The following is a 12,050-nucleotide window of genomic DNA, read 5'->3' as shown; positions in this document are numbered from 1 at the left end:
TTTGAAGTAAACATAAAATTATTTTAAAAGATTTTTACTTTGCCATTGTTTGTACTCCAAAATCTGTATTATTTGGAAATGCTATAAAATCAACCTCATAAGCAAGACTTCTGAGATTCCAAAATGCAGCAATGAACAAATGTAAATAGCAGTGAGTATTTCTATTATCAGAGAATACCTTTTGTCCCCACCTGGTAACAAAGTCCTTAAATTTGTAGTAAGTTTACTTAAAACAGAGATAGTATAATGTCAGTAGATATTTCATTAGCCCCACAAAATACATGGAGCTATAATTAAATTTTATGTTGAGATGGTTTTTCCTTGCTATTTTGACAATATTTCCCCAAAGGCATAAAATTAATTTTTTTATATATTGTAATTCATAGCTACAGGGATTTGCTGTGACAATGGCATTACATTTATTTGACTGCTCTTGTTGGCATAATGTTGTGGATTCTTCTGGAGCACATCTGGATGAGTTGGTACAAAGTGAAAGGACAAAATGTAATCTCAGTGAAAGGATGAATTCCACAGTGCTTGTGTTTCAGGTCTAGGATGTTTATTGGCCTTCACATTGGTGGCATGTGTTACCAAGTGAGTCGGCCAGTTTCTTAAGATCCTTCCTGGACCGATTAAAAGGGGAGAACTAATATAACTGGGTTCCAGGATAACAGAACTAAGGGCTGCTGTGCAGATTACATGGCCTTTTAATTTAACAAGATAGATAGATGGAAGGATGAATGAACAGATGGATGGATAGACAGATGGACAGTTATTAAATTGAGTGAAACTGGGAGAGATTTGTTGGTCTTAAGGGACCCTAAATGTATACAGTGAAACGATTTATAATTTTGTCAGGATCCTGGCTCCAAAGCCCTAGTTAACATAACAATTGATAAGCTTAGTCAATACCGTGAGGCATCCTTATTGTTAGGATGGAAGCATCCAAGAGCCATGGCTTTGATGAACAGTGATTGCAATCTGACCAGGAAAGTTTATATAAATGATTTGTTTGTGTATTTATTTATTTTTTAATCTCTTAAGTGGCCAAAATAGTATTGATAAAAGGAAATTGAGTTCCTATGAAAGCATGCTTTTGTAATCAGGAATGCTAGCTGACTTGACTCTTACATTTGAATATCAGGCTTCACAATTTCAAATCAATTGTGAAGGTTTTGAGTTTTGAAGAATTGCCAAATTATAATAGTATGTGTTATGTTTAAAGCTCTGTACACGTTAAGACTAATTTTAAAGTATCACTTTTCATAAAAACTTCTTGACTAATCCTTATTCCATCTGATAAAAAAGACTTTAAAGATTTCTGTGATTTATGAAGGCTGAAAAAAATCACATTATATTCATTTATTAGAAAAAAATAAACCATCCTTTAGTTTTATTTCCCTGTGGAAAAAAATTTATTTTCTAGATTTTTTAGTCTAAAATTTGTTTAATATTTAGATTCATAATTAGATTTTTTATCTTTGAGGAGAAATTTTCTTAGTGTATGTTAGATTTTTAGAGGCAAAACCAGAAATAAATAAGATATTCCCAATGCATCTTACTACTTTTATAAATTAGAAATCTTAGTAGAAACAGTTTAACAATTCATCTTTCAGAATAACTTCAATAATTTCCCATTATCAATTGATATTTCTGTTTTTTGTTCTGTTTCCCTTTGCTGGTACTTTATACTTTTAGCAATTTTAAAATGTCACTTTGCCTCACTTAGTCTCGTTTTGGTGAAGACTGAAGCGTAACTAAATATCTACAGTTATGCTTTAAGATAAGTTTTCTCTGGAATTCATGAATAGTTTGTGCTCTTTTTCTTGTTCTCTGTAATACAATCACCACTTCTGTTTAGGACTCATTTTGTAATGCCAGGTGTCTTCGTATTGTTGTTGTAGTTGTTGTTATTGTTATTATCATTAGACTCTAGTGAAAGGAAGGCTTTGGCTGGTCTGCTGTAAATGGCAAAGGGGTCCACAAGAAAATTAAATTGCTCCTCTGAAATAAAGGCCTAAATTTGCATGAGAACATGGATTGTAAAATGAAATATAAATTTTAGCTGGTGAATGACAAAAGTAATTAAGCATGGCACGAAAAGCACAGCCTGGCAACTTCCGTGGATCTAAATGTGGCTAATATTTTTGTTTCTCAAATTTTAAAAGAGAAGCCTAAGTCCTAAATCTTGATCATCATAAATCCCACCTCACCTCCAAAATCTTAATTGCTAACACAAAATCATAGAACAATCAAGGAAGTTGCAAAAGTGCTTCCTCTTTATCACAGTATCAACTATTGATACTTTCCCATAACTGTCATCAGTTTACTGAAACTTTATCATAACTGACACCTAGAGACAGAATGCAAAGTTTTAATGTTTATGGGAAGCATGTAATTTAGATATTCTATTTAAAAATGGATAGCTATTTTTTTTATTTCCCAAAGTTGAATTGGTTTCCTTTATAAAAGTCTGAGGATTAAGTAATAAACTATTCTACTTGAATCCACTGCATTGCTTTTAGTCCAATAGCCAACTCTCTCGGTATTCATTTCTTTTTAAAATTATGGTCAGGGAACTTCAGTTAACTAAGTCACTTATTATATTTGTTAATTGTATTATAAAATTTGGATTTTTTTGTAAAAATTTAAACCAAATTTGACTAGGTGCATGTTTATAAATAAGATTTCTGCAGTCATTCTTTAAAAATGCTCTGAAGTTCTATGGTTAACACAATTGTTTTGTTAAAAGGAATAAATACCTGCTTTACTTTAAAATCTTAAAATATGCTTAAACAGTCAACTTTCTATAATAAACCATCAGACTCTATAATATATTAATGAATAATTAAGAATAAAAAGGTAAGTAGACTCTTAAAAAATTACACAAATAATCCTCTCTAAACTTTACTACCACAAAAATTTTAACTTATTCAAGGGAAGAAACTTACAGTTTCTAAATATGCCAAGTATCTTTAGGATATACAATTTTTGGTTTTTTTATTTGCTTTGATTTTATTTGTTTGGATTTACAATACTAATTAAGTATTCTCAAAAATGTCTCAAAATGTAGCTAAATATGTGTTTGTTTTTAGGAACTTTCAGAAAATGAAGTGGTTGGATCTTATTTCTCTGTGAAGTCTCTCTTTTGGAGGGTAATGTCTAAATCCTTTTTGTTAATATTCTTGATTTTTGGTTTTGGATAGCAATTTTGAAAGTTAAATGGCAATTAAGAGTTTCACTTTTTAAGATAGGCTTCCAGATAGATGTATTCATTTGCCTTCTTTATTATCTTCTAAGTCATCTAGGTAACTAACACTTTTATTTCTACACTTGTAAAAATTAAGAACTTCATAAATTGAACATATTTCTTTGAAGTCACTTTATGAAACCAAGTTTATTCCAAATTCTGAGAAGCTAGAGTCTCAGGGACTCTCTGGGAATATAATGGTGCCATCTAGAAGGTCCATGAGGGCTCTTTCTTTCCTCTCATGTAAAATGAGACTAGAATTTTCTGCTCCATTTCTGTTTGAGAAAAATATTTACTTCTGTTACAGTGATCTATACTAGAATTCTGTCCTAGATATATACTAATTAGTGCTCTTTCTTTGAAAATAAATCCTATAATTTAGAAAACAGCAACTCTTTTGATTTAAATAAAGACAAAATGATGATTCACAGATAACTTGTTTTAAATGTCATTTCAATTTAACTTACTCTTTGATGTTTAAAGTATAATAGCCTCATAATGACCATCCATTTCTTTCTCTGTTCTAATTCTGCATTATGCACAGCACAATTTATTACTAATGCACTTACTGCTTTCCTTTGAGAATGTTCCTCTTTCTTTGAAAATTCACACTTGGTATATGCTTAATGTAACAATAGATATTGCAACGAAAATGCTACACTCTTAGGGCCTGGCCATTTTCCTTTCTTGGCTCTCAAACTGTTCATGATTGAAAACTACCTTTTTTTCTTTAGAACTTTAGTATTTGCTATAGTGTCCCTTAAGTAGACTGGCAGGTACCAGATTAAGTCATGTGTTGACCAGTGAGCAAGTATAAGCTACATTTATTCATCCTTACCAGCTTGAATGCACACACACTTTTTTTTTTTTTGTAGCTTTTTATTGTTGTGAGTTTATTTTAGTAATTACACCCTCTTCATTTACACTGTATGGCTGCCTTCACTGAAGTTACTCTGTACTTTGCTGAAATAATAATTCCTCTTATATGTTCATGCATTGTCCCGGAACACACAGAATTAGTGCTTTTAAATTGTTCCATGACTTTAAATGACGGCTTTATCCAAAAACTATTTCACTGGCCGGGCCCGGTGGCTCATGCCTGTAATCCCAGCACTTTGGGAGGCTGAGGCGGGTGGATCACCTGAGGTCAGGAGTTTGAGACCAGCCTGACCAACAGGGCAAAACCCCGTCTCTAAATACAAAAAATTAGCCAGGCATGGTGGCGCATGCATGTAATCCCAGCTACTCGGGAGGCTGAGGCAGGAGAATTGCTTGAACCCAGGAGGAGGAGGTTGTAGTGAGCTAAGATTGTGCCATTGCATGCCAGCCCAGGCAACAAGAGCAAACCTCTGTTTTGAAAAAAAAAGGGAAATGGCACACTTCTTCAGAGTAGACTTTGAGGGTGCTCTGGGTTGAACTTGTTCTATGTGCAGCAAATGTGCACACTGGTCATTGTGAATGAAGATTTGTCACCAGGACCAGCTTCATAATTAATAGTTTTTCAAGTGTTTCCCTTTCAAGTGGCGCTCTCAAGATCTTCTTTGCTACTTCCAAGTTTTCCACTTATCAGTACTTTCCATTTGGTTGTTTTCATCCTCAAATATTCTTTAATAACCTTTCTCAATCTCTTGAACTCTTTGATCCTAGAATAACAAATGTGCAACTTTAAAAATAAGCAAGCTTCCTTGTATCCGAGGCCTGGTGGTAATGTCTTCTCTGGGCCTATGACAATGAACAGTTGACAAATGACTTGAGTCATACAGGCAGAACCTTTAGGGGTCATCTGTTTTACCAATGAGGAAAGTGAGGCCCATCAAACTGATGTCATTGCCTTGAGGTACCCAGATGGCATGCTCAGAAACAATATTTCTCTCTCTCTGAATGCCATACAAATAAATGTTTTGAAGAACTTTGAAGAGCAGTAGAGTCCCTCTTTGAGTTTATGATGAATAAAGATACTTCGTATAAATAAAGCTGTTCCTTAACCTGTTATTTTTGATTGACACTCTTTCAAATTCTTCTTGCATTATTTGACCCTTTTCTTCAGCAGCTGTGTTAGCCACCAATGGATGGATATGTTTAAGAGCCATGAGACTGATGTGTCTGATATGCCATTTACAAAATCAGAAAATCAGTGACCAAGCCTACTTTGTTTGAGTATTGTCTTCCATAGTCACATTCAAAGGTCACTCTGGTAACTAATTGACCCCATTGCTCTTTACCCAAGCAATATTGTTATTCTGATGAACTTTTAGAGGAGATATATATGAAAGGAGGTTATCCAGGGACATTTTCAGATATGCAAACTATCTAAATAGCTCAGATAAAATCTTGCATGAAGAGTATATATGTGCTTTGTGGGTTAAGCAGGATGTGATTTAAAATAAATTCCTATCAGGATTTATACAGATCAATACATGTGTCCAAGAGATAGCAACTGATTTTCACTGAGTGAAACTACATCCTAGTAAAAACTTGCTCAGCTGGAACATCAGTGCTACTTGCTATATCTTAATTTTCCTGAGAGCAAAATAATGGAAAGAAAAGACTGTGCACAGGGATAGTCTAATTGTCCGAAAGCATAATATTTGTTATTCATCAAAACACTATCTTAGGATAAAAAATATTAAGCGGTGGATATGACAATTACCATGTTTCTCATGAAAACAATAAAAATTATGAGAATCAAGTTAAGTAAAAATTGTATTAAAGACTAACTTCCCACTTAAAGGTGGTAACTTAGTGCAGTGTTTTCAAATAGTTAGCATGCTTACGTTTCTTTTTAGTTACCTCCATTGAGTGGACTTACAGACTCTGGTAAAAGAATTAATTGAACAAACCACCTTACAAGAACATTGCAGTGAATCAAAGATAAATTTAAATATTTTTTAAGTGGAAAAGGCTGGAACATGCCAAGACACTTCATATAAAAATCAAGAAAAGGGTCACAATGGGCAAAGAAGAGTACCTAGAAAAATACAAGGCAATTTAGAAGTTATGTCAGAGTACCGCCTTCTGGTCAGGTCAAGCAAAAGTGTGTCTGAAGGAAGATTGAAGGCTAAGGAGAAGAGTTATTGACTTTTTAAAACAAGAATGGAATCCTGTACTGAAGCACTTACATGCTGAACAACTCGACCATAGATAACATCCACCCAAGATGATTTCAGGAATTATCTCCATTTTTAAGTATGATGTTATTTATACTCAAAAATATGTGTAACTTTTAATTAACAGTCTCAAAAACAAAAACAAAAACAAACAAACAAACAAAAAAACCACAGGTCTCTATAAGGCAAGCCCAAGACTATTATTCCTTTCCCATATTATTGCTAGAAATTTGTAGATTATTTCAGCAAGCCAAAAAGATTACAATATATATGATGATTTTCTATTTGTATGTATTTTCAAACAAATGTAGTAAAAGCTTTAAAACTTTTCTTTGGCCACGATTAAAGTTAGAGAGGATAGTTAAAACATCTTAAGTAAACGTAAAGAACTTCCTGGCACCATAAATTGTATCAAGAAGCAATGGAAATATAAAAGAAAGTTTAAGGATTAAAAACCAGCAGAATTTCGCTAAGGATTATGGTGCCAGTAAATCATCTTCTAAGAAAAAAAGGATCAAAGCTTTATTATAAGATGAGACACTTCAGACTGGGCTGGACAAAGCACCGAGAGGGTTTTCTGTAAAAGCAATCCTACCTTGAGAGGATGGATGGATGGCAGAACAAATGCACTTGTTGGACTTCATCATCCAGGTGCAATTCACTCGAATAAACTCAGCAGGAAAAGGAAAAGATAGAACAGGCCTGTGCCTGGGATTGAGCTAATTGCTCCACACTCGTCTTTGCAGCACAAAACAGTCATTCTAGGCTGTCATTATCTCTTCTTTGTAGTGTCTCGGGGATCATTTGATTAAATAAAAGCACATGCACCCTGTGCTGAAAATAGAAGAAAGAGCTGATTCCACACATGGCTTATTGTAAACACATAAGCAATGTCTTTCACTCCCTATTTCAGTGTCTGGGTCTCATTTGGAAGGATTAGGTTGTACAAAGGTAATAAAATCCAGGATAACAAAAGCCAAGGATTATTTGTACCTATCAGGGAAGGGGATTGGTTTAACTGTGTTCCCTTAGTCTCATATTAAGTCTAAACAGATTTTTTTTTATTTTGATCTATTTTTAAATCAAGATTTAGAAAAATAAAATATCTCATTGTTAGTGATCCATCTTTTCAAGGAATGGAATTACTAAACTTTTTAACTAGAACTGGAATATAGAAATGCTCCCAATTTAGATGCGAGATTCTATGACTTCACCACCTTACTAGCAGACATTAAACTATAGTTTATTATAAAGTGAATAACATATGCTGGGGTTATTACCACCCACCTACTCTTACTTCCTCTAATCCCTTGATTAGCCTTTCTTGATAATCTATAACCAAGGATACATTTCACCTAAGTGACAGGCAAAGTATTTTGAAAACTTCTGTACCAATTAATTTCTTTTGTTGTACCATGAATTTCTTAGTCTCTGTCAAAAAAAGGGAAATATAGGTGGGTGGAGGTGGAAATCATGGATTAGGTCTCAGCAACTCTAGATTCAAATCTCAGCCTTGCCAATCTCTAGTCATTTGGCTTTGAGTGGGGTACTTATCTTCTCTATGCCTCAGTTTATTTACCTTAAAATAAGATTCCTGTCATGAAAAACACTGGAGTGTGAAAACAGCAGCATGTAATAGCTGCACAATAAATGTTCCTTTCTTTCTGTGTGATTTAATCCACCTTTCCGACTGCCCTAATCCAGTCTTCTCTGTTGATGTTATTAAGACTGACGACTCTAATCTCATCATAATACTATTGTTAAGAAACTTTCTTTAACTGCTCCAGAAGACCTGTAATATGAACTTTCAGTCCCACCATGATAACTTCCCCCCAGGCGTTCCTGTTCAGCTGTATCTGTCTTAATCCATCTTTTGCTACTCTTGGTCTTGGTAGTGAAGGGATCTTTGAGTTACTTTTTCATAGCAAAGGCAGGAAAGGGAGGTGTCAATTTTGTCATGTGGGACAAAATTTCCCTATTAGTTTAGAGATACTTCTTTAATCATTACAAAAGATTTACATGTGGGATGCAGGGTTAATATGATCTTATTTATTGCCTATTCATATCACATTTATTTTTCTGAAAGCAAATCACTATTCCGACCTTTTGAAGCAGCAGACTTGGAAACAATTATTCTTTTCATGATTTCTCTTGCTATAGTTATTTTCTCGGATACACCTATTAACAAAAACCTGAAATCACTAAATTAGGCTCTATTACTATATAATCTCTGGGCTTCATTTCCTTGACCACTGCAGCATCATTCTACTAAAGAAAATAGTGGCTGGAAATTTAGAATTGCATTGACATTTATCTTCATTGTGCTATAAGACATTTTCTGACAGTGACTTAAGAAGCAAATACAAATTTTCTCAAATAATGTTTTCTGAAGAGTAATTCAAACTGCTGATCAAAATGAGGGGTTGAGAATGGTACAAACCTTCCCCGTACAGCTCTGATCATTCATTTCCATCCAGACGTGCGGCAGGCCAGCGCTTCCTGTCCTGGGCTTCTGCAAAGCAGAGCTTCAGAGTCCTTATTGCAAAAATGCACAAGTAAGTTCAACCATTCAGTTCATTTATTTTTTTTCTGAGCTTGCATGAGCTGTGATTTCTGAGAGCCAACTTACTGTACTGAAAACCCATTCCCTATACTAACCTATTTTGTACATAGGAAAAGGAATTGTAATCTTAATTTTTTTTTCAAGGAATAATATAACTAACACTTTCTTTAAATTGCCAGCTCATTTGTTCTAAAATCTTACTAAAGATACCTGTTATGGACTAATTGCTTCATGCTTTGAAATCTGTATTGTTAACTGGTGTCTTGATATTCTTTATTAATTATGAACTTGGATGAATATTCTTATGAAAGTGGATCCTAAACTTTGGATGGGTGAGAATCACATTGGGCATGTGCTGAAATACAGACATGGCTCTACTCCATAAGAACTGAGTCACATCTCAGAGAATCATGCAATTCCAGCAAATTGACTGCTAGAATTTGAGAACAACTACCTTACAAGTTCAAGGATTATTCTTTCCTTTTAAGGACTTTGTTTTTGTTCTTTGCTTTGAAGAACTAGGTTGGTTTTTTTCTTTTTAGTCTTCTTGCCTTTTTTCTTGTCCCCCTCAACAAGACTTCTAATTCAACAAGGACCTAGTTGAGAGCATTACCTTAGAAAACTAAGTACCAACTGCAATATGCAAATTTTATTGAATGTTATTTTGGATTTGTTTAATACTCTTTGCCCTTTAGGTGCTCAATAAGTGATTTTGGTGGACTATCAACACTTCAATAAATATGTGTTATTTAGATATATTTATGAGAAAAATAACAAAGGAAGAAAAGAAGCACAGCTTTTCATAATTGTTCAGTAGGGTCCTGCTTCTCTTTTTAAATACCCTAGATATCTAGACCAATATGTTTCCTAATCAGAACTAAAAAAGGACTTTAAATAGTATAAATAATATTAATGTTAATTTTTACAATTGTATTAATAGTTATTAGAACATAGAGAAGCCAGTGTGCATGCTCCACATAACTTCCAAAGCAAGGATTCTCACACTTGAGTGTGTATCAGAATCACCTGGCGGGCTGGTTAAACCAGAATGCCTGGCTCCACTCCCAGAGTTTCTGATGCTGTTAGTCTGGATGGGGTCAGAGGATTCTAGTTTCTAAAAAGTTCCCAGGTGACATCAATGCCACTGGTCTGTGGACCACATATTTGAGAGATTTACTGTACAGAGGAAGGAAACTTTTTAAACAGAGCAGCAAGTGACTCCGAAGATACCTTGGAGAGCATCAGAATTCCATAGTTTGCAAAGTTTCTTTTTGCTGTGGTATTCTGCCCATCCTCACGCCTTCAATGAGCTCCCCAGAACTTTGATTTTACAAATAAGTAAGAGTAATAAATGACTATCTTGAGCAAGCTAAATCTTCATTGTTGATGGAGTGTACTTCTTTCTCTGTAGGCCCCTGAACACACAACCTCCCTCCACCCGCAGATACACACAGAAAAGGGTTGTTAGTACACTTGGGGCCCTGGAGTACAGTCTTGACAAATCAAAGATAAGAAAATTGAGTCCCAGAGAGAGAGATAAACATGCCCAAGTTATATAGCCAGAAATTGCTAGAATATGTGAGTGAACATTTATGTTCCATGCTTCTCTCTTCTGCTTTTGATAGCCTATGTTTATATCTTTTACCTTTACCTGTAATTTTATTTCAAGTCTCACTTCTTCACGCATAGACTAAATATTTAGCAGTTTCATGACTATGCAGTTGCTCAATAAAATCTACAGTTGAATTATGGAGTTTCTTTGTAGAGAAGTACCATTGTGAACAAAAATTATTGAAGAAGAAAACATCACTGAAAAAATATCTGATTAGAATATCTTTGAAACTTTTTTATTTCTTCTTCTCAGCCTTATGCACAGGTCCCCATAATTACCATATCCATTAGCCCTGTTTTTATGAAGAAATGTTCTCTTTCTTCCTCCCACTTAGCTCCCCAAGTTGTTTTGGAAATGTTCTTCTGGGTTATAGAACAGCATTTCACAGCAACTAATAGCAGTAGGTAAAGTCTCTATTATGTTCATTTTATTTCTGTGAAAGCATAAAGGACCCCATGGAAAATGGAATCTTTTGTCCTCCTGTGAGCTTTACATGAGAATATGAACTTGACTTACAGAGTGAAAATGGCTTTTCTCCCCCTCACTCTGTAAGTCAAGTTCATGTTCTCATGTTAAAAAAAAATGATAGGCCGGGCGCGGTGGCTCATGCCTATAATCCCAGCACTTTGGGAGGCCGAGACGAGCGGATCACGAGGTCAGGAGATCGAGACCATCCTGGCTAACACGGTGAAACCCCGTCTCTACTAAAAATACATTTAAAAAAAATTAGCTGGGTGTGGTGGCGGGCGCCTGTAGTCCCAGCTACATGGGAGGCTGAGGCAGGAGAATGGTGTGAACCCGGGAAGCGGAGCTTGCAGTGAGTGGAGATCACGCCACTGCACCCCAGCCTGGGTGATAGAGCAAGACTCCGTCTCAAAAAAAAAAAAAAAAAAAAAAAAAAAAAAGATAATAAAAAATAAAAAAATAAAAACCAGAAAACAAAACGAAAGGAGGATCAAGCAAGAAAAGCACTATTTTAGACATGGCACTATTAAAGAAACTTACTTCACCTTGCTAATTGAAGACGCTGTGTAACCTAACTTGTACCCAACTACTATTTGACTGCTTCTACAGAGCACATAGAAAAATGGCATTAAGTATATTCTTCAACAAGCTGAAATATTATAAATATAAACACATGTGGTCATATAATAGAAAAGTAAAAGGCAGTTTCATAAATTAGCCATGTGCTCACCACTTAACTGGAGAGTATCCTTTGAAAACATTTTGTTTAAATCATGATTACCTTTTAACCTATGAGAGAATCTCCACCCTAAACACTTGTATTGGGGAAGCTCAGGAATAAAGATGAGAAATATTGGGGTTCTAGTCACACATCTACCATTTATGAGCACAACCACTCTGAGTTCCATCAGTAAAATGGGGCTAAGAAGCCTTGCCTTCTGACCTCATGGGGTTTTTGTGGGAACCAAACGTTGTGATATAGACAAGTACATTTTTAAATTCTAAAGCTCTGTATTAGTTGGCAGCTATTAACTCCTTGATCTTTTCTAAAAT

At 34.8% G+C, this 12,050-nt stretch overlaps 1 protein-coding gene across 24 annotated transcripts in view; it reads left to right on the top strand.

Annotated features, from left to right (window-relative positions):
• The window catches only part of MCTP1 (multiple C2 and transmembrane domain containing 1), a 596,832-nt gene that overhangs the window by 373,492 nt on the left and 211,290 nt on the right, over positions 1-12,050 (top strand). For 8 of the 24 annotated variants that reach the window (XM_005557397.5, XM_045394822.3, XM_015451451.4 and 5 more), the window contains 2 exons: positions 3,096-3,155; positions 8,835-8,912. The exons of 9 other annotated variants lie outside the window; for them this stretch is intronic. In XM_005557397.5, the coding sequence (XP_005557454.2) occupies positions 3,096-3,155; positions 8,835-8,912 (138 nt within the window). The remainder of the gene's footprint in view (positions 1-3,095; positions 3,156-8,834; positions 8,913-12,050) is intronic. 7 more of the 24 variants (XM_045394823.3, XM_015451455.4, XM_045394821.3 and 4 more) reach the window with 1 other exon arrangement.

Source organism: Macaca fascicularis, chromosome 6 (genome assembly GCF_037993035.2).
Source record: "Macaca fascicularis isolate 582-1 chromosome 6, T2T-MFA8v1.1".
In the NCBI taxonomy this organism is placed as follows: Eukaryota; Metazoa; Chordata; class Mammalia; order Primates; family Cercopithecidae; genus Macaca; species Macaca fascicularis.
The sequence above is the reverse complement of the archived record's forward strand: the minus strand, read 5'-3'. Positions and strand labels throughout refer to the sequence as shown.